The sequence below is a fragment of the Sminthopsis crassicaudata genome, chromosome 2 (genome assembly GCF_048593235.1).
Source record: "Sminthopsis crassicaudata isolate SCR6 chromosome 2, ASM4859323v1, whole genome shotgun sequence".
NCBI classification, from domain to species: domain Eukaryota; kingdom Metazoa; phylum Chordata; class Mammalia; order Dasyuromorphia; family Dasyuridae; genus Sminthopsis; species Sminthopsis crassicaudata.
The window spans coordinates 434,890,431-434,912,619 of NC_133618.1; the positions used below are offsets into that span (position 1 = coordinate 434,890,431).

Genomic DNA, 22,189 nt, shown 5'->3' on the forward strand with positions numbered 1-22,189 from the left:
TTTAAATCATCTAGCAGTTGTCCCACTACATGGAGCTGCTCAGAGGATTTGTCTGCTTTTGGTTGTGTGACTGTGGGGAAGTCACTTCCTCATTTCTGAAACAGGGCTGCATTTAATTTGGCCCCTGTCCATTCTTAAGTTTGGCATACCACCGGGGCAAGTTGTGATGTTTCTTGTAGGATTTAGGTAGAAGACTTCATAAAGCATCTGAGAAAATCTTGCCCAACAGCTGTGCCTTGAGGGAAAGCAAGCCTGGTTACTAGGAGGTTTCCTGATTTTTATTCCTTGGTGCTCTTGAGTCAATAATCTCGGGTAGTATATTGCAAAGAATTGGAATCACAGAGGGAGTAGTTCCAATTCTGGCTCTGTGACCTTGGGCAGCCAGTTATCTCATCTGGGCCTTGGTTTTCCCTAAATAGGGAAAGGCAATATTTTGCAGATGTTAAAACAAGGATTAAAACGTGGTGAATCCTAGGGACCTTTTCCGGCTTTCACTTCTCTGATCTACCCCCGCCTTCTTTGCCTCCCTCCCCCACCCCTCCTTACGAGAGTGGAAATGGAGCCCCAGAGAGAAGAAACTTTCCCCTAGTTCCACAGGTAGCTAGTGGCAGAACCAGGTTTTGGGATTTCAGATAAAAGTCTCTCCTACACTCTGACTTCCAGAGAAGGTCTCCTGAATTGGGAGGTGGAGCTGGCAGAGGTTAAGCCGCAGACCGAAGAGTCAAACATACAGGGAGGAATCCCTGGGGCGGGTACCTTTTTTCCTCTGTCCCCATCCCTGGGTGCAAGCAGCAGGCTCTCCCTCCCGTTGTACCAAAGCCGATCACACACCTTTATTATCCTCAAAATGTAACAAACAGGGTAAGAAATAGCCCCGAGTCCCAGGGAAGCGTTTTAAAAACCCCCCCAAGGCCTAAGAAAGGAGTCTGAACGGCCTGCCCTCGGGGAGGGAGAAAGGGAGGAAGACGCGGGGCAGGGCAGGGAGCTGGGCAGCGCTGGCTCCGGTCCGGGCGCTTAGCCCCGGGGTGGGGCCGGAGGGCAGGGGCTCGGGCCACCCCCTCTATACGGCTGTAGTCCTCCCGAACAAGGGGATGGAGACCGGCAGGCGCCAGGCTCCGTGCTCCAGAGGGTCGCGGTTGCTCAGCTCCGAGTCGGTCCAGCTGGGGAAGACGCGGCGGGAGCGTTCGGTCTGCAGGTAGAGGGCGGGGCAGGGCGGGCCGGGCCGCGGGGCGCTGGGCAGGTGCAGCGCCGACGAGTAGCCCCGGTCCAGGAAGAGCGGCTTGTAGTTGGGCGGCTGCTCCTGCTTCTCGGAGCTGTCGCGGCTCAGGAAGGGTGTCACGATCTTGCGGTAGAGGCCGCGCGTGTCGGTGAGCACCTCGCTGTAGGGCGGTGGCGGTTCGGCCATCAGCACCGCCTCCTCGTAGCACGGGGGCTTGGAGAGGTCCGATTCGGCTACGAGAATTCCCATGGTCACGGGTCAGGGTCGGAGTCTCCGGTTCCCCTCACCCTCCGCTCCTCATCCTTTCAGGCCACCCCCGCCCGCCCTCACTGCCTCCCAAGCACTCTCCTCACCCGGCCCCCAGCTCCCTTTGAAGACTGACCTCCCCCCTCCTCACATCGCCCCCCCCCCCCCCAGCTCAGTCATCCTCCAACCCAGCACCCTCCCGGTTTTGTGCAGTCCCATTCCCTCTTGCTGGCCGCAACCCTCTCAGGGCGCCCACCTTGGCGCGGGTAGCTCCAGGGCCGGGGCGGCACCAGGACGTGAGGCGGGTGCGGATGCGAGTGCGGATGCGAGTGGGGAGGATGCGGGTGATGGTGGGCTGGATGGGGCTGGTGCTGTTGTGGGGCCGAGTGATGCAGGGCGTGGGTATGGCCGGGGGCCTCCAGGCGGACTCGGGCCTGAGGGGCCAGTCCTTGGGCCAGCCCCAGCCCCAGTCCGGGGGGGCTCCCGGCCAGGCTGCCCTCTAGCTCCAGGGGTTCCAGGGGCTCCAGGGGCTCCAGCTCCAGGGCACGCAGGTTCTGCTCCCGCAGCCGCTCCTCGTGGCGCCGCTTGAGGCGGCGGCGGAGGAAGCTACAGAAGCAGCAGAGCAGGACCACAAGGCCCCAGATGAGCCAGAAGCCGGCGAAGCAGGTGAGGAAGGTGTAGGTGCCCTGGGACATCACCATCTTGGCGGCGGCGGGCGGAGGGCTGGGCTGGGGGTAGGGGCGGCCCGGGCTCAGTGGGCGCCCCGGACCCGAGCCATGGAGTCACTCAGCGACCCGCTCACTCCCCTGCGAACATCGCTGGCCTGAGGCGGGGGCCGGAGGCCCGAGCAGGGGATCCCCTTAGGGGCCGGCCGCTATGAGCTGAGCCGCGGGCCTGACTGTCCGTGGAGCGCTTACCGAGGCCGGGGGCTGCCCACGTCCGGCGGGGGCGGGCGGGCGCGGGAGGAAGCGGCTGTTCGCCCAGAGCCTGCCCCGACTCATTCCCATCGCTCCCGCAGGCCCCGCGGCGTGGGCACCTACTCAGCCACAGGCGGGCTGGATCTGTGAGGGGGGAGAGCAGAGGGTAGGGAGGATGGTCAGTTTCCGACTGAGCCTGTCTGCCCTTAATGTGCCTGCTTCCTTCCTCTCCCTTCCCATTCTTTCTCTCTCCTCTTTGTCTTCTATTCCTTTCCTCCTTCTCTGACTACACTTCCCTACATTCCTAGTTTGCTCTCCCTCCTCCCCCTTGTTTTTCTCTTCCTTTTTTGATTTTTTCTCTCTCCTTTCCCTCTTCCTCCTTTCCTTTGCTCTCTTTCCCCGCACCCCCCAAGTTCAGAGGGCAGCTGTTCCTACTTGCCCCACCTCCCAGGCAGACACTCTGGTCTGGTCACGCTCTTCACTATCCTGACCCCCGGTCCTCCAGACCCAGAATCAGCATGTGATTTATGGTTGGCTTAAGGATGGATGCCCCTAACAATTTGGGGATTGGGGAAGGAGGTGCAGTTTGTAGATTGAAGTGAGGGGAAGCACTACGGCTGGATTGGAGACAGAAAAGCATGGGGGAAGCGCAGTTATCCAGGGAACTTGGTTTAGGGTAATATGTTAAAAAATCTCTTTGAAACCCAGAAACCCTAAATCCATGTTACAACGACTATCCCTGGACTAGCTGGGTGGTCTGCAGGAAGTAGAAAAAGGAACAGAACTATCCTATTCTGCAAGAAATAGGGAGGGCAAGAGGGGGAAGTAGAAGAGGAGCTGACAAAGTGGGTGGGAAGAAAAGCCTCTAAAAGAGGCAATGCAGGCCAGATAGGCAGGAAGACCAGCTGCCCTCCAACCCCTAAAGAATATTTGCTTTCAAAGGATCTGTTGTTTTCTTTAGCTTTTGTCAGACCAAGCATATAAGGAGAAAAAAAAGGTGATTTTTGATCCTAAGGTATTTCCAGTTGGTTGGGAAGGCAGGCAAAATAATCTTTTGAATGAATCGGTCTGACCATTGAAACCTTCCTTCATTCATGAGTCTTCATGTCACTCCAGATCTGAAGCTCTCTCTTGCCTATGCTAAAGGATAAACAAGCTCAGATGTTGCAGGCTCTCCACACTCCAGATCCAACCTATCTCCCCAGTCTTATTTCACTGTATTCTGTTATGTATTCCAGGCAAACTAGACTCTTACTGTTCCCCAATCTCATCCTGACTTTTCTGGTTTCAGCACATTTTTAGTATGTTTCATTTTTCCTGTTGAAATTCCCTTACTTCAAGGTCCAGCTCCCCTTCCCCAAATGCTTATTCTTTCTTCTCATCCCTGTCTCATGTTCCCCTTCCCCTCAGATTTTCCCACAGCACCTTGCCTAGATCTCTTTTCTACCCCATCACATTATATCTTGTATTATCTTTGTGTACATGGTAGATACCCCATCCCACTTCTTCCCCATTTAATTATAAATTCCAGGAGAGCGGGCCTCTGTTGTTTTTCAGCTTTCTTTCCCCAACCTGAAAACAAAGCCTTGCTTAAGGCAAGTGTTTAATAAAATTTAATTGAATTTAATTTGTTAGGGAGAGAAAGTCTGAAGGAAAAGGGAAGATGTGGAAAGAAGAGAAGGAAAGATGAAGAGAGAGTCAGTATTGGGGGTCAGGAAGGATGGAGATCGATAAGGGCTAGTGAGGGGGTGAAGGCAAGTGAATGGAAGAGGACAGATATAGGAGAAAAGGGGTAGTGTTGGAAGTGGGAGGACAGATGTGAACAGAGTTCTTTTGTGTAAACCGGTTCCTGGCTTCCAGATTAGAGTTTATATCCTTTACTGATTTCCCTCTCCCAACCCTCCATCTCTCTTCCTCCATCTCTGGGACAAGCCCATCTCTATCCTCAGATACTGCCTGATCTGCTCCCTCGGAACGAGCGTCCTCTCAGGGCCCCAGAGTGACTGACTGATGAGGTCATTGGAGACATTGACGTCACTAAGGCTTCCCCCGGGTCGGCCCAAGTTCGTGTTCCCCGGGTCGTTCTCCAAGTAGGAGTGGGAGGAAGGTGCTAAGAACTCGGGCGAAAGCTCATTTCATTCCCAGAGATCCCTAGACTGCCACAGGGCGAAGTTTGGGGTAGGCTACAGAAATTAAAGCCTCAGGCAAGCTTAGAAAGGGAACATCAAACTTCCCTTAACCTTACATTTTAAATCCTTTTCTCTAGAGAGCTGTCCTAGCCTTAGCCGAAAAAGACTAAAGCTCCGCAGCGACCATCACTCCGGCTTTCTTGTCCCAATTCCCACCCCTACTCATTAAGGCAGGAGCCTCAGTCCGGCCCTTGCGAGGAACTTGTTCTCGAGAAGTTCACCCCTTTTCCCTTCGAAGTGCACCAGATAAAAGCTTTAGGTAGGCCTTCTGGCATTCTGAGAGACTCAATCAATGCACAGAGCTGACGGGTCTTTTCTGATACATGCAGGGGCGGGAGGGGGCCATGAGACAACAACAGAGGCTGAGCAGTCATTAAAGTAATCTACGGGGACCTGGAGAGAGGGAAGTACCGGGACGTAGCCGCTCTCCCATCAGATCCCCAAAGGAAGCCGTACAATATAATAGTTTACTCTTGCTTAGCATATAGTAAGCGCTTAATAATTGATTATTGACTGACTAATAAATACTTGGTTCTTTCATTCCTTCCCTTTCCTCACCATAATACTGCAAAATAGTGCAAAGAAAGATATAGGGAAAATGAAGCCCGGAGATATTGAGTGACTTATTTGCTCACGGTTATGGAGCTAGGAAGCGGCAAAGTCCACACTAGAACCCAGTCTCTTGGCTGAGTTCTTTCCATTACACCGTGGTGCCGCGCTGACTGTAAGTGTTCCGATTTCTCTAAAACCCATGGGCATGGAGTCTATGTCCCTGGCTCTCCCGGCTCACTAGAAATAGCCTGAAGATACCTACCTCCCTCTACTTCCCTCTCCCCCTCCCCCAATAAGCCAGGGACATAACGGAACACATATTATACATGCAAGTGCCGACGTCTACACGTGCACAATAGCGCTTTATGGAGGGGGCCACTCTCCCACGCACCTCCCAGAGCCTGCCCGGGCCACCTTTTCGTTCCCCAAGCACTCGCTTTGGGGCCCTGTCCTCCCGGAGACTGCCGGAGATACCAACCTCCAGATCTTTACCAACGCCCCCAGATGCTTAGCCTCGCAGCCATAGCTTGGGTTTCCCACACTGGTGGGACGCGCCCGCCCCACTACCACCCTGCCCAGCCCCGCCCCGACACACCTGGGGGAAGCACCCCCAGCCTTCCCCTGGTCGTTTCTGCAGGTGGGGCGGGGGCGAGGCGGGCTCCGTAAAAGCTCAGGAATAGCTGGGCGGGGGCGGTCTCCTGCCAAGCCCCGCAACGTTCGCCCACCCCGAGAGGCGGTGGTGGTCCAGAGGCTGACCGGAGCGTCTGGAGAGAGTGAGGGTCCCTTTGTTTCTTCGATGCTCACTGGATGGGGTGGGGAAAGAGTTCAGGGTTGGCCTCTCTCTTCGCTAGCTGCCCGGAACACTCCCTGCTCAGGGTGCTTTTCTCTCCTTCCCGCTGTCGCATTCCCGCCCCCCTCGCTGCTTGTCACACTCCTTCCCTCCCCCACTTCCTTGTCCTCACCCCCTCCCTCTCTCCATCACACTGCATTTTCCTCGCCAAGCCTCTCCAGTCCCTTTTTCTGCCTGAGGGAGATGGCAAGGATGAAGGCTGGCATCTTCTCCTAGAGAGAGGAAAAAATAGACACGGGCATGGGAAACGGGAGCCTCTGCTTCCTCTTCTGTCACAGGGTCTTGGGGCCAGTCATCCTTTAGTGGCTGCCTGGACTCTTCTCTAATGACCATCTGGTCTCCAAGGTCTGGTACCTCAAGCCCAACCATTTCACTATGGGAGTGGATCCTCCCTGCCCACAGGTGTTTACATCCTGGGCAGGCTTTTTTCTTCCCATGGACGCCCCTCTAGGTTCTCCTTGGGTTGGGTGGCCTGTAATCCCATCTCACATTAGCTTTTTGTTTCCTTAATTCTTTAATGCTTCTCTCATGCTAAACAACTGTAGTTGTCTAATGGATAAGGTCAGCTTTGGAGTCTGAGACCTACCCACATGGGGCACACATTAGCTATGTGACACTAAACAAGTCACAACCTTACAGTGCACCCAGACAACTCCCTAAGCCTACAAATTATAGATTGTTTTCCACATTGGAAAATCATAAATCCAGATTAAAATGTATTTCATAGGATTTAAAGCTGAGTAGTAACTTGGATCATAACTCCCTCATTTGACAGATGAAGAAACTTTGGTCCTGAGGTGGAGGTCGGGGCAGCAATTGGTTGAAGTTGTAAGGAATAAGCAGCAAAACCAGAATAGACTCAGTCCCCTGATCCCAAATCCTGTCACCATATCACACTGATGCACTTTTCATATGTATTATAGAAATCAGTCTTATTTTCCTAAACTTTACATAAGCTTCATGAGGACAGGAACTGTTTTGGCTAAATTTATCTTCTAAAACAATTTTCTGAATATTTGATGTTCAGTGGTGTCCAGTTCTTTGTGACTCCATTTGGAATTTTCTTGGCAAAGATACCAGAAGGGTTTGCCATTTTCGTCACCAGTTCATTTTACAGAGGAGAAAACTGAAGCAAGCAGGGTTAAGTGACTTGCCTAAGGTCACACAGCCAGTATTTATCTGAGGTTGGTTTCAACCCAGGTTTTCTTGGCTCTAGGCCCATTTCACCACCTCAATATTCTAGTAGGTGTTTTATAAAGTGTTTGTTGTTTTGTATTATATCAGGGAATGGTAAGGTTGGGGACAAGTTATTAAAATGACAATAACAGTATGGGATCCCTGGTGTTGACTTCCTTTTCCTATGCTTTTCTTTTCATTTTCTCTTTTTCCCTCACCTCTATTCTGTTCCTTTTTTTTTTTTTTTCATTTCCTTTCATCTTCCTACAAAAAGAGGTCTTAATCTTTGATGTCATGATTTGTTTGGGTCAGTCTGATAAAGCCTGTGGACTCCTTACAGTAATATTTTTAAATAATTGAAGGAAATGCTAAATTTCAGGTAGAGACTCATGAGGAAAGAGGTGTAAATTTCTTCCCCAACCAAATTAGTGGATCTATCCATATAAATCTACCCTTGGGGCACCAGTTCCTTGGTTATGGGGACTTCCCTCCTAAATAAGAACAGCCTGAGAGTTGTCTTAAAGACATATTGATGAACTGAAGAGCTGGCAAGGTTGTGAAGATGCTGACCCGTAGGCCTTCTGCCCCTTCCAACTGAGAGAAGGGTGAGCCCTGGCCTGGAGACATATCTAAAATAGAGAAGAGGCACAAGCCTCAGGAAGCATGATCTGGCCCCCAACTCTACCCAGTTTAGTCCCTTTTTGTCATGTACCATTCCAGACCTGGGACAGTTCCACTTCTTGGGCTCTGTGTTCTGAGTCAAGACAATGGTAGGAACAATAGCGCCCGCCTGCCCGCCCCCATGCCAGCCCTTCCACACAGCTGCCATGGCGACGGAGCCCAGAGAAAACCACGACATTGCTGCCTGCCCGACAATGCTGCTGCTGCTGCTGCTGCTGCTGCCAGTCACTTGGAGTTAATTAAAGCTGTTGTTCTCCTTTTTCTGAAACCCTGGGGAAGTGCTTCAGGAATGCTTCAAGACTGCCTAGCACATTCATTTAAAGAGACCCAGGCCCTGGTCGAAGTGCATGGCAGCAAGACTGGCCCACAGGACAGAAATGGGAACTATGGCCTCATGGATAAACTGAGCCTGATAATATCATCATAGAATTTAGACCTGGAAGAGGTCTTCTAGAGGTCATCTAGGTCAACTCTTTCATTTTACAGATAAGGAAATTGAGGTCTACAGATGGAGTGACTGTCCAAAGTCACTTGGATAGTAAGTGGCAGAAATGGAATTCAAATTCATCTCTTCAGACTAAATCCAGGGCTTATTTCCTAGGCTCATGCTGCTCAAAAGAAGGAGGGGAGGGATAGAAAACTATGGGGAAGATGTCACTTTGGCTACTCAAGTTACTGGGCAGAGCAAATTTTTTGGGAGTGACAGGGGAAACGATACATTAAATTGTCACTCAAACTTTCAGAGAAAAGGAAGATTGAACTTGGAGCTCCAAGGTCAATGAAGGGCACTGAATATCCCCCTGTTGACCCCTTAATGCTGAGAGAAGCTGCCCAACTCTTTTATCTTTTTTCCTTTGCTCTTGGCAATCTTACACTCACCTCTTTGAAGATGATTGCTGAACCTCTCTTTCTGGCTCTGACCTTTCTTCTGTGCTGGAAACCCAAATGTCCAGCAGCCTGCTGGACAATTCCACCTGGATGTCTTACCATCACCTCAAAGGTGTCCCAAGTTAATTGACTTTTTGCCTAAACCTGCATCATTTTTTTAGTTTCACTATTTGTCTAGCCCCATTAGTAATGTTTGCTTGATTATCTTAGGGTTATTTTTGATCCTTCTTTCTTCTTTATCTCTATTATAGATCAAGGAATTCAAATCCATCTTCTCTTCTTTATCACCATTGTCACCATCCTAATATAAGTCCTTTTTACCATCTGTCTATTCAATAGACTTCTGAATAGGTCTCCTGATTTTCCCCACTTGAATCCATCCACACTGCTGCCAAAGTAAATATTCTATCTATCTCTCTGTCTACCCATCCATCCATCCATCCATCCATCCATCCATCCATCTTTCTACCCATCCATCCGTCTGTCTGTCTTTCTACCCATCCATCCATCCATCTACCTCTGTTCATCTACCTGTCTGTTTATCCATCTATCTCTCTGTCTATCTAAACTGTTCCTCTAATTGTCCATCTTTCTTATACATAAATATGGTTATATCACTTTTTTTGTTGTTGTTGTTGAGTCTGGGGTTAAGTGACTTGCCCAGGGTCACACAGCTAGGAAGTGTTAAGTGTCTGAGACCAGATTTGAACTCCGGTCCTCCTGAACTCCAGGCTGGTGCTCTATCCACTATGCCTCTTAGCTGCCCCCATATCACTCTTTTAGGAAAACATTTTCAGTAATTTCCTATTGTCTGATGAGTACCAAAGTTCTTTGCCTGGCATTCAAGGCTTTCTGCAATCCACAGTACACATCATAGTACTCTTCCTTTTGAAATTTATGCTCACTCAAACTAGTGTACTTTTATGTCCCTTCCCTACCCTCTTTCAACATATTGTGCTCTCATAATTGTATGTCATTGTTCACAGTTTTTTTTTTGTCTGTAATATCCTGCCTTTTCTTCTTAGATTTTAAATTCCTATATATTTTTAATGCCCAGCTCAAATGTCTCTTTAAGAATCTTGCCCTGATTAACAGTGACCTGTTCCTCTCCTCAAGACATCACACAGGACTTTGTCTTGAACTATTCTTATTTCATATTTTGTATAATTTTCCCCAACAGACTGGAAGCTCCATGAGAACAGGAATAGAGAGAGGCTCATTTAAAATTTGGATCTTCTTCAGAATCTAGCACTGTGGTCTGCAATCCAATAGGTGCCTAATAAATGTTGTTGAATGTATTACATTGTAGACTTGTCAGCACCCTACAGCATACAATCTGAGTTCCACATGGCAAGCTTTAGGTTAAGCCAAAGGCTATGTATGCTATGGTAGAGAGAGCACTTGGATCTAAAAACTTAGGTTTGGGCCTTAGTTCTTCAACAAACTCAATGGGTGATTGTAGGAAAGCTATTTCTTTTCTCTTAGCTTTCTTACCTGGAAAATGAATGTAGCACTTGACACAAGGATAAGTGCTGGATGGGGGCAGCTAGATGGCACAGTGGTTAGAGAATCAGCCCTGAAGTCAGGAGGACCTAAGTTCAAATCTAGTCTCAGACACTTAACATTTCCTAGCTGTGTGACTCTGGGCAAGTCACTTAACCCCAATTGTCTCAGCAGAAAAAAAAAAAAAAAAAAAAAAAAGATAAATCCTGGATGAATGTCATATGTATTCATGTATGTATGTGTCTATCTGTCTAGCAATCTAACCCATCCATCTCTGTCTATGGCTATTTATTTATTGATATAATCATTTAATGTGTCCAACTATCTGTCTATCTAATCTGCCTCCTTATCTAATCCATCCATCTCTATCTAATCTAGCACCTATTTAATAATCGAATCTATCCATCCACCCACAAGTCCATCTATTTATCTTCCTGCTTACCTATCTATTCATCTATCTAATCCATCCACCTCTATTAATCTATCACCTAATAATCTAATTTACTAATGTCAGCCATTTGTCTATTTATCTTCTCTGCCTGCTTATCTGCTTAATGCACCTATATGTATCACCTATTAAATAATCTAACTATCCATCTACCCACCTATCTGTCTGCTTGTCTATCTATCTAAACTGTCTAATCTTTCTGCCTGACTGTCTGTCTACCTACCTACCTACCAATCTAATCCATCCATATCTACTAATTTGTCACCTAATAATCTAATCTATTCACACCACCCATTTGTTTGTATATCTATCTAATCTCTCTGCCTGCTTATCTATTTAACCGATCTCTATCTGATCTATCACCTAATCCATCTATCATTTTTCTATCTGTATCTCTACCACCTGTCCAATAATTTAATCCTTCCTTCTATCCATCCACCCATCTGTCTACCTATCTATGAATCTGTCTTTAAGAATTATTCTATAGGGTTGCTGTCTGGACCAAATAAGCTTTAATGTAAAGCATTTGTTATAGGAATATCAGCGATCATTCTTATTAAGAATACTGGGCAGAGGCCCTGAGTATTTCAGCTAAGAGAACCGAGTGGCCTGGGCAGGTAGCTCCATGTCAGGCATGGTAACAGACAATATCATAGGCATCTAGTGGCAGGATGGTGGTGTATTAAAAGTGCTTGAACCTGTCAGAGGACCTGGTTTTAATTCCTGGCTCTAAAACTTCATTATGGAACCCTGAATGAATCATCTAACCTCAGTTCTCTCATATATAAAATGGAAATACTAATTCTTGCACTACCTTTGTTCACAGGACTGTCCATAGGATTACAGATTTTGTGCTGGAAGGGACATTAGCTTTAAGGCCACTGAGTTCAATCCTTTCATTTTACAAATGAGGCAACTGAGGCTAAGAGGAGTTAAAGTGACTTGTCTCACATAGAACTACTAAATGACTGAAATAGGATTTGAACTAAGTACATTAAGGCATTGAGTTACCTAGTTACCATATAGATATAGACCTAAAGATAAAAAAAAAAAAAGATATATCTTTGAAGATATATTCTTCAAACAAAAGACCTTTGCTTCCTAGAAAAATTCTAAAATATGGCATTAATTACATGTTTTGTGAGTACTTAGAAATGAAAGTACTCTTAGCTCCTTATATCTGTATGTATATTTCCATATTAGAGAAGAAAATGGCAAGCCACCCCAGTATCTCTGCCAAGAAAACAACATGGACAATATTGGTGTGCTATGATTCACAGGGTCATGAAGAATCAGACACGACTGAATAACAACAATACCTATTTATGGTTTGTATACAGGGTGTCCCAGAAATCTTAATGAAGTTCTAAGACTTGATCAAATGAGCTTTTGTCAAATATCATGTGGCTTGTCTATAAGTAAGAATTGAAATTTCCTCCACTGCTTGACTTATCCTGTTAGTCAGCTTAGTTTTGGGTGAGTTGGAACATTACTAGGTGGCAACCCTGGCCCTGACAATACAGGAACAGTATTTTATTATGCTATTAAAATTGATTGTATATCTATAACCTCTACCAATTTGCTTGCTGTTTTGAGGAGGAGAGAGGAAAGGAAGGGAAGAAGAAAAAAAAAATTGGAACTCAAAATCTTAGAAAAATGAATATTGAAAATCATCTTTACTTGTAATTGTAGAAATACTATTAAAATTTTTTAAATTTTAAAATATTTGATTATAGAAAAATCAGGTCAAGGAGGAGTACTTCTCATTTGCATCAGTATCTCATAGCATCACAGGATCTAAGAGGGAATTTGTTGATTAAAAAGGCCTATAGAAATAGGAACCATAATTATTTACCCATAAAATTATAGCCATTGATGTGATTGCTGAACCATCATTTGTGATATCTGAAAAATCATGGACACTTCAACCCAAAGGATGTTCTCTAGCACACAGAGAATCCAAGCAAGTCTCTCTTTAAATGCCTGTTGACTAGCTGGCTATCAAAGGCCAGAAAGCTTGTTTTTGGTTGTTATCAAAGTTCTAGAACACATTATTAAAGTCATATCACATATGTTCTTAGAAGGGAAAGTATTACTAGCTTTCTTTAGGTTGGCTGGCTGACAAAGGCCAGGAAGCTTGACTTTGTTTGTTAGCAAAATTCTAGAACATATGACTAAATCATGCCTTTGTTTATACTTGGAAAAAGAAGTATTCCTAGCTTTCTTTAGGACTCAGCTCAAATCTTACTTTTTGGAGGAGGTCTTTCCTCATGCCTCCCACTATTAGTCCCTTCCCTCTAAGATTGTCTTCTATTTATGCTATGTATATCTTATATGTACATAATTATCCGTATGATTTCTCTCCATTATAATGTGAACTCTGTCAGAGTAGAAACCATGTTTTTGCCTTTCTTTGTGTTCCTGCATTTAGCAATAATAATGTTGAATAAATGCTTGTTGATTGATTGACTGGTCATCACCAGAGCCAAAATGGTTCAACAAAAGCAGACTCTCCCAGATTAACTTTGTTTTTGTTACTTATGTGGTTGTTAAACTGATTCTTGGATGACATACTGATTGAATTAAGCCATGAAACACTGCAAAGCTTCCTAAATTAGATAATCATTCATGTAACCCTTTTGCTAACTATCCACATGGGGAAAACCAAGTGGATGGAAAATACCCATTGCTTAGTAAATGATGGAGTTGATTTATCAGTGTATATATCTTGGATGGACCTCATACATTTAACTTGGCCTAGTATTGAATAGGAGAAGAGCAAGTTGGATTAACTTTGGAAACTGTCCAGTTATTTTAATGATTCCAACTTCTTCTCGATTAAACAAAAGCCAGTTTGTTTGCTAGATTTTAACAAGGTTCTTCTGGTGATTCTGAATAGCTACAAGTGATGGGATACCACTTCTCTGAAGAATTAAAGGTAAAGGTTGCCCAGTGGCAATGGAGAGGCACATAGTTGATGTGCACAGGTACAAATTACTAATGAAGAATTGCACAGCTGAGTTGATGTGAAGGATGGCATCCTGTAGATAGAAGATGGGAAAAGTAGGTAATGGGAGTGGATGCTCCATTAATGTTCATGAGATGTGAGGAGTTGGAAAACAATGTCCTGAGGATGCTGGGTGAATCCCTGTGAAGGATTTGCAGGAGAAAACGGACAACAATCATCCAGGAAGATTAGGAAAGGATAGATTATGCTCTGCCCCAGTTAGAGGAGAGTTGATATCAATGAAATGACATCCATTGATGTCCTGAAAGAGCTACATGGTATACATTAAGAGAATGATAGAGATGTAGAGAATCGGGATTTTGTAACAAATTATTTGACAAAACTTTAAAAATATACTTTTGGGCAAAGTGGAAAGAAGTGGATTAAATAAGTCAGTTACACTTGGTGGTGACAATGTAAAATGCAGCAATTAATTGATGTCAGCCTGGAGGGAGGTCTCTTAGTATAATGCTCTGGAGGAGATCATTAGTGAAATGCTCTAGAGACAGATTATAGATTTGGAGCTGACAGGGACCTCAAAGGCTGTGTAGTTCAACCCCTTCATTTTGCAGATGAGAAAACTAAGGCATACAGGGTTAAATGACTTGCACAGGGTCACACAGCCAGTAAGTCTTCCTGACTCTTAGGTCTGGTGGTCTACCCACTGCATCACCTACTTGCCCTTAGGAATCATTTGGAATCACCTAGGCCTCTGTACCCTAGGAGGAGCAGCTTGTATAGTGGGAAAAAAACCAAACCAAACCAAACCATAGGATCTCCAGAGTGAAAATGAGAAGTTAAATCCTGCTACTTCTCCGTATTACCTATGTGATCTGAATCAGATACTTTTAACCCTTTGGACCTGAATTCCCTCGCCTATAAAATAAAATGTCCTTCTTTCCAGCTCAAAATTTCTGGTCTACAAATCATATTTGATCCTTTTCTATTAAACATTTTTGTCAATGGTGTATATGAACATGGAGGTGCTATGCCTACTAAATTTGAAGATGTAACAAAGCTAAGAGGGAAAACTAACATATTGGATGCAGAATCAGGGTAAAAATTTTTAATGAGATGAAATACAAGAGGGATAAATAGAAAATCTTTTACTCAAGTTTTAAAAGAAAAAATTGACAAAAGGTTTAGGATACAGGGGCAGCTAGATGGCGCAGTGGATAGAGCACAGCCCCTGAAGTCAGGAGGACCTGAGTTCAAATTTGATCCTAGCTGTGTGACCCTGGGCAAGTCACTTAACCCCAATTGCCTCAGTAAAGGAAAAAAGAGTGACTTAATATCGCAGGAGGTGATTTCCTACTGCATTCTACCATAATCAGATCACATCTGAAGCAGCTAGGTGGCGCCATGGTACACAGAGGCTGGACCCAGAGCAAGGAAGATCTGAGTTCAAAAGTTACCCTGTGACCCTGATAAAGTCACTTAGCCTGTTTGCCTCAGTTTTCTCAGCTGTAAAATGGAAATAATAGCACTTATCTCACAGGGCCATTGTCAGGATCAAAGTAGATAATATTTGTAAAGCACTTAGCACAGGGCATGACACACATAGTATATGGAAGGTGTTATATAAATGCTTATTCTATTCCCTTCACATCTAAAGGACCTCATTCAGTTCTGAGTGAATCACTTTAGGGAGTCACACTGGAGTGTTTGCAAAGTTTGTTGACCAAGATGAGAAGGAGTCTTGAGAACATGTCAGTGGAGAGTCACCAGAGTCACTAGAAGTTAGCCTGGAACAGAAAAGACAGTGTGGATATGATGGCTGCTTATCTGTAAGGGTATCATGGAGAAGGAGCCCCAGAGGGAAGAATTGGGAATGATGGGTAAGTCTCAGGGAATAAGATTTTGGCTGGATAGAAGAAAGAATTTTCTGACCATCAGGGTCAACCAAAAAAGGAAAGGGCTGCTTCTGGAGATGGTGAGTCGACCTTCCCTGGAGGTATTCAAGTTGAGGCTTTGATGACCACTTGTTGAGACTATCATAGAAGGAATTCTTGGTAATGGAAGAGCTGGTCTATATGCTTTCTGAGGACACTTCTAATTCTGAGATTGTTGATTCAATCAGAATATCTAATGTTATCATTCTGTATTGCAAACTCTGGTCTACAAAACACTTTGCATTACATCTGTATCACATTTAATCCTCCCTATAGCCTTATGAGGTAAATCCAGGAGGGCCCTTTTCATGGAGATTAGAGCTAGGAAGGACCACCCACCTTGTCCAACACTCATATTTTGCAGATGAGGAAACTAAGAGCAGATAAAGGGAGTGAATTTCCCAAGAATACATAGCTGGTAAGTAGTCCAGCAGGAACAGAACCCCTTGTGGCTCTTAAGTCCAGAGCTGCTTCTTCTGATCAGCAGTCTTTCACCTAGATTGTAAACCCCTAGGAAGCAGGGGGTGTCTGTGATGTAAAACTCTGTTCTCAGCACACGTCCATGATCCCCATTTTATGTTGCTTTGTCATTTTCAACATTCTTCTACTTCTACGAACCATCAAAGTTTCCTGAACACTTCCTGTGTAGAGTCTTGTGGGAGGGCTATTTGCAAGACCCTGAAGCAGGGGGTCACAGCTTTGTGGAGGACATAGGACAGATGCAAAGAGGAAGCACAAAAGCAGGAGAGGGATCCTGCTTTTGTGAACTGGGCCACCTATGGAGGAAGTGTCTCTTGAAAGAAAAATAATTAACAGACAAATAGAGAAGAGTTATATTCTAGCTCTGCCATTTACTATCTGGGTAACTTTGGGCACATTATTTTCTTCTCTGGACCTTAGTTCTCTCTTGTATAAAACCAGGAAAATTGGACTGAGGCCTAAGGTCCCCATTTTATAGACGAGGAAAACAATGCCCAGAGAAAGGGGAAATGACTATCTCAGTGTCACACAGCAACTGGGTTCCAAGCTGGGACTTGAACTAAATTCTGATCTGGTGAGTACATAGAGCCGTGTTTCCTCTGGGAGTTCTTTGGGACTTGTCACACTGTCTAGGTCATCCCCAGACTCCAGTTCTGCAGCCTCTCCTGAATGGCTTGGCAGACTTTTTATTGAGCTGGTGGGGTCTCTGATCTAAGGAGAGAAGCTTCTGAGCCTTTGAATTCTAACCTGGTTTACCACAGACATAAGACTTAATGCCTTGGTTTATTAATCTGTAAAATGGAAATCATCAGATCTTTGCCCCAGACAGGTAGTCTAATATGGAAAGAATCCTAGACTAGATAGAGATGTCAAGAGGCCCAGTTCTATTTCTGCTCCTGACCAGCTGTGTGGTCTTGGGCAATGGACCTTCCCACTTCTAGCTTCAACTTCCATCTTTATAAAATGGGGAAGCACAATCTTTCAGTGCCATTGGGAGGATCAAATACTGTTTTGTTTTGTTGTTTTTGTTTTTGTTTTTTTGTTTAAGTAATAGCTTTTTATTTTAAAAATATGCACAAAGATACACCTTTGCAAAACCTTGTGTTCCAAATTTTTTCTCTCCTTTCCCCCATCCCCTCCTCTACACAGTAAGTAAACTAATGTATGTTAAATGTGAAATACTGTAACTATTAACAATATAGCAATAATTGCTGATCTGTGCATAAAGCTTTAAGTTAAAAAAATGCTCCACATTCATTATCTCATCTACCATCTCATCTGTAAGGAAGATGAGCAGCAGCTACTGTGCCCATTTTACAGAGGAGTAAACTAAGACCCATAAAGGAGAATTAACTCCTTCAAGTGTGTAGAAGAGCTTAGATTCTCAAGTCTCTACTCCCAAAGTGCATATAAAGCACTAGGCACATGTGAGGGCTGGTTATAATAAAGACTATTATGAGTTACAAGGTAACTACAAAGTGGTATAAAGACTTGGAAGAGAAATACTGCTTTCTATTGTATAAGAACCTAGAGGGAAAAGCTGTGTCTTTCATGCAGATCATTTTAAAAAGGGGACTTTGGAGTCTTTTCTCCTGCTTTGTTCTCTACAACCCTCAGATTCCCTCTGATCAATCCCTGAATAAATAGATCTGGTATTTGCATGGTGGGTCACTAAGGCTCTCTCCTCCTTCCATTGTTTCCTGTGCTCCTGGTACGGAAGCTGAGTTGAGCCTTTGCTGATTTTTGGCCCCCTTGTTCCACTCAGGATTTAAAGAAGCCACTTCTGACCTCCCAGGTTAGACTCACAGACCTTCTTTGTCTATTCTCTGCCCCAAAGTGCTGACTAGAAATGAAGATAAAGAGATAATTACAGCCTAGTCCCTGCAGAGCGTTGGGAAGGGAGGGAATTTGGGATTATTTAGCCTGAAAAATAGAAATCTGACTTCAGGGCTGAGAAATGGACTATAATCCCCTGAGAGATTTAGATTGAACAAGGCCTTTCACTACAGGTAGATGTGTGAAGAAGCCTGATGGAATGTTTATACATATTCTCATAAAGAAGATTCTCACCTGTCTGAGATGGTTTAAATGAAGCCTTTGAAAAGCTTGGATTAGAGTATTTATAGAATACCCTTAAGTCAGCTAAGGAACTTGGGGGAAGAGACATGCAGAAAGAGAAAGAACAAAAGGAAAGAAATGGAAATAGCACTTGTCATGACTGTTTTGCAGATGAAAAAGTGAAGCACAGAGAAGGAGCTTCACTTCTCTGGTGACCTAGGATGTCCACGAATTGCTCCAAGCTAGGATTAGAATCCAGATCTCTGAATTTTCTGTCTGGTTCTCTTCCCATTATGCCACCTTACACTGTCCAACCAGAAGGGCCGTTTTATTTAAGCCCATTTTACACCTGAAGAAACCAAGACATTGAAATAAAGGTTTAGAGCTGGAATAAAATTTAGAGATCTTGTCATACTGATGAGGAATTGAGGCATGAATAGGGAAAATGATTTGCCTAAAATCAAATAATAATAGCTCATAGAATAGAATGCTTTATAGTGTATAGGAAACTCTACTTATTTGATTTAATCCTCATGACAACCTTGGAAGGTAGGTGCAATTACTATGCCCATTTTACAAATGAATAAACTGAGGTTGGGAGAGGCTAAGTGATTTGCTCAAGTGATAAATAGCCAGAGGGGATTTGCACTGAGTCTTCCAGACTTTAACTCTGGTATTCTAACCCCGATTGCCACAAAGGTGATAGATAGGAGATGAGGCTGAATTCAAACCCAATACCTTTTGACTCAGGATCACAGAAACTGGATCTTGGATTAGTGCTTGCCCCCACTGCATCACCGGGCCTCCTATTATTAAAGGCCCTTCCAGTGGATGCCAATGAGAAAGCTCCAGCTGCCAAGAGGGTTCAGCACTCAGTGCTTCATCCTTGACTCACCAGGTTTTTCCATGGCATGGGCATCATGTGCCAGTGCAGGGGCATTACAAGAAGCAGTGACCCCCAGCCTTGTGTTGGGCTGAGTCAGGCAGGGAGGAGAGCCATTTATTCCCTGGCTGTGGGGTGGAAGGGAGGGCAGGGAAGGAGGCAGGTCATTTCCTCTCACTCAGATCTCCTTTCTCACACTGCAGCTGCCACGGTTGGAATGTGGGCCTCTAGGTCTAATCTCTGGGCCTCCCCTCATGGGGCCGGAAGAGGGCCCCCATTTCCTCTAGACCCAGGCCATCTCAGCACAGGCAGTTCATTGTCCTCAGACAAGAAAAGGACACTTATGGCCCCGGGAACAAAGGGAGAGAAAAATGTGGCTGAGCTCCGGCTGGCTCCCACATGGACGCTGCAACTGCAGTACGTCAGCAATCTGCTCCCCCACCCCTCCTCCTCTTCTTTCTCTTCCCTGTTCAGTTGCTTCCCTCCCCTTGGTGTTTCCCGGGAGAAGCAGACAGGTCTTGGATCAAGGAGAAATCTCAGGATTCCAGACATGGGGGATTAGGCAGATGGGTTTAAGAAAGAGAATCCTGGACCATTTCATATGAGGGCCCCTGAGCCAGGGGACAGAGAAAGCTTCTTTGGGAGATCTGAGAGGATCAGGTCTGTTGTTAACGAGACTTACTTGTTTCAGACTGGAAGCTCACTGGGGCATGGGCTTGAGTGGGTGAAACAAGTCACGAATGAGTCCCCTGGGGTTTGCTCCCAAGTCCTAGAGAAGTCCTAACTCTAGCAGAAGCTTCCCAGCCTATCAGTCCACTGTCATGTTTGTAGTCTCATGGATCTGCTCTATGCTGATTCAGAGGCAGCCAACCTATATGAAAATTGGCTCATGCCCTTTCAGGGGGTGAGAAAGGTTGTCTGAGAAGGAAACAGGCTTTGATGCCCTGTGGTTGCAGAATACTGTCAGGCTCTTCCTCCCGCATCTCCCCACCTCAGCCTCTACAGCTCTGGCAGAGTCATTAAGGAGTCAGGGGAGGGATGCATAGGGATGAGTGGATAGATGGATAGATGGGGATCCTGTGAAGATGAAGGGACTTTGGGGGTACAGGGTGTTCCCTATATTCACTGGCAGTAACTTTCATGTCTCCTGCAGGCTGTGCTGCTCCTCCATCCTATCTTCCTTAATGGTCTGGCCTTATGGACTGTCTTGAGATGTCTTCAGTGTCCCAGCCTTAGGAACCTTCCTCATTGGTCTAGCTTTTAAAGCTGCCCTTTCTGAGCATCGTGTCACAGAGAGAATCAGTTTAACTCTTAATGGAGGGTATGAAGAAAGAATATCTCCACGTGTTACCTGAGGAGGGGGAGGACGGAAGGGAAGAAGCTGCCCCTGCTCAGAGCCCTTGGTTCGGGGCCCACCATGGGGGAGCAGCAGGCAGTTCTGGCCTTCCCTGGACCTGGAAGGGAGCTGAGGCCAGCAGCTCTATGCAGGAGGGAAGGCAGTATGGCTTGCACGAGAAGCCCACTTTTGGACATCCTACGTTAGCTCTTCATAACCAAAAGCCCTGGCTCACAGTGAGAAGCCTGATAGTTACTCCTATATGTGATCACAAGTGCATCTCCTCTGAGTTTTTTCCTCTCACGTGCGGAGTGGGGGTGGGGTTAGACAATCCCTAAGATTCCTTGGCTAGCTTTGATTATTCTAAGGCCCTTTCCAGCTCTTACACTCTGTTCTGTATGCTAAGATCCCTTCCAGTCCTCACGTTCAGTGTTCTGAGGCCCATATTCTGTGTCCTAAGATTCCCTTTAGCGCTACCATTCTGTGCTTTGAGATCCCTTTTAGCTCAGATGCTCCTCTCCCACGGCCCTCTCCCTGGGCCGGCTCTGTGATTTAAGGTCCCGCCCAGCTCGGAGCCAGGAGGGCACCCCTGGTCTGGAAGAGGTGGGGACACGCTGGGCTAGGAGGCCGCCCTGGGTGGGGCCGGGGAGGGAGGCCTGCCTTCGGGGACGAGAGATTCCCTTTGGTGGGGGAGGGGGGAGGAGGCCTGAGGCACCCACCCTCCTGCAGCAGCCGGGCTGGGGGTGGGGACTGGGGAGGAGGCGTCCCTGGATTTCTGGAGATGTGTTTCCCTGGTGAGCGCAGCCTCTTTGCCATGGCAACTGTTACCAAGCGAACCAAGGGCTCTCTCGCTCTCCGGGAGCCGGCGCTTGTGTGTGTGTCGGGGTGGGGGGGAGAATAAGGGTTGGGGTGGGGTGGGGTGCTCCCTGAGCTGCCGGGCGCTGAATGCAGGCGGCGTGGCGGTGGGGGTGGGGGAGGAAGAAAGAGCCGGGGCGCGCAGACCCCGCCAGGCACACACCCACCTGTCTCCCGGCCCGGGAGTCCTCCGGGCTCCCCTTTTCCTGCCTGCATTCCCCGCCGGCCTAGGAGACCCCGCTTCCCGGTCTGGTCCCCTGCCCTCCCTCCCCCCGCGGACCGCGCTACTCACGGGCCCCGGCATCTCCTCTTCTGCCTCCTCTTCTGGCTAGTGGGCCCGCTGTGAGGGCCGGGGGCCGGACCGGACCGGGGTTCCGGGGCCGGGGACAGCCCAGGGAGAGCAGGTTCCACGCTCCAGTCTCGGGCTTCCTGCGCGCGGGCGCGTGCACCAACACACAGAGTGCACACTCACACATGCATGCACACACACATGAACACACACACAGACTCACAAGCCCGGAGCAGAGCGTGCGCGTGCCCGGACGGGAGCTCGCGCGCGCACCGCGGCCCTCCCCTAACCAAGCCCCGAACCCCACACCCTCCGCGAGGAAGAATCGCCCAGACGCCGGAGAGCGCACGCCCAGCACAGCGCCCCGGTCCGGGTCACCGCACACTCCCCGCGCCGACAGACCGCTGCGCTCCCAGAGGCGCGCGCACACACCCGGAGCGCGGAACAGCGCGCTTGCTCCGCGCCCCCACGCGCGGGGACTGGGCTCGGGGGTTGAGGACGAGAGAAAGTTTGGAAGGAGACGGAATGGGGCGACGTGGCGGCCGCAGCGAGCCTCTCAGGCCGCTTCCTGACTTCCCCGGCCGGGCTGGCCAGCCTGCGCACGGAGGGAGAGGATGGAGGAGCCCGCTTACAGCTGGTCCACATTCAGCACCCGAGCCCACCCGGCGGCGCTGTCCGCGCAGGCGGCGTTCCGGGTCGGGCCCCGCCCTCAGGGAGCTT

The 22,189-nt window shown here is 47.1% G+C and overlaps 1 protein-coding gene across 3 annotated transcripts; it reads right to left on the reverse strand.

The window, feature by feature from the left end:
• Window positions 1-803: 803 nt before the first annotated feature.
• On the reverse strand, window positions 804-21,779 carry PRR7 (proline rich 7, synaptic). 3 transcript variants are annotated; one of them, XM_074292280.1, is made up of 4 exons: window positions 21,473-21,698; window positions 5,719-5,926; window positions 1,722-2,526; window positions 804-1,452 (listed from the first exon to the last, which is right to left on the reverse strand). In XM_074292280.1, the coding sequence occupies exons 3-4, from the start codon at window positions 2,164-2,166 to the stop codon at window positions 1,061-1,063; spliced, it is 837 nt and encodes a 278-aa protein (XP_074148381.1). In that variant the 5' UTR covers window positions 2,167-2,526; window positions 5,719-5,926; window positions 21,473-21,698; the 3' UTR covers window positions 804-1,060. The 3 variants fall into 3 exon arrangements, with proteins under 3 accessions (XP_074148381.1, XP_074148380.1, XP_074148379.1); XM_074292279.1 differs by lacking the exon at window positions 5,719-5,926 and having other exon boundaries at window positions 21,473-21,779; XM_074292278.1 differs by lacking the exon at window positions 21,473-21,698 and having other exon boundaries at window positions 5,719-6,042.
• Between the last annotated feature and the right edge of the window lie 410 nt (window positions 21,780-22,189).

Coding starts and splice junctions, on each gene's coding strand:
- PRR7 (XM_074292279.1), bottom strand. CDS start 2,166: ATGGTGATGTCCCAGGGCACCTACACCTTCCTCACCTGCTTCGCCGGC. Junction 1,453..1,721: donor CTGGAGCTACCCGCGCCAAG/GTGGGCGCCCTG, acceptor GAATTCTCGTAG/CCGAATCGGACCTCTCCAAG.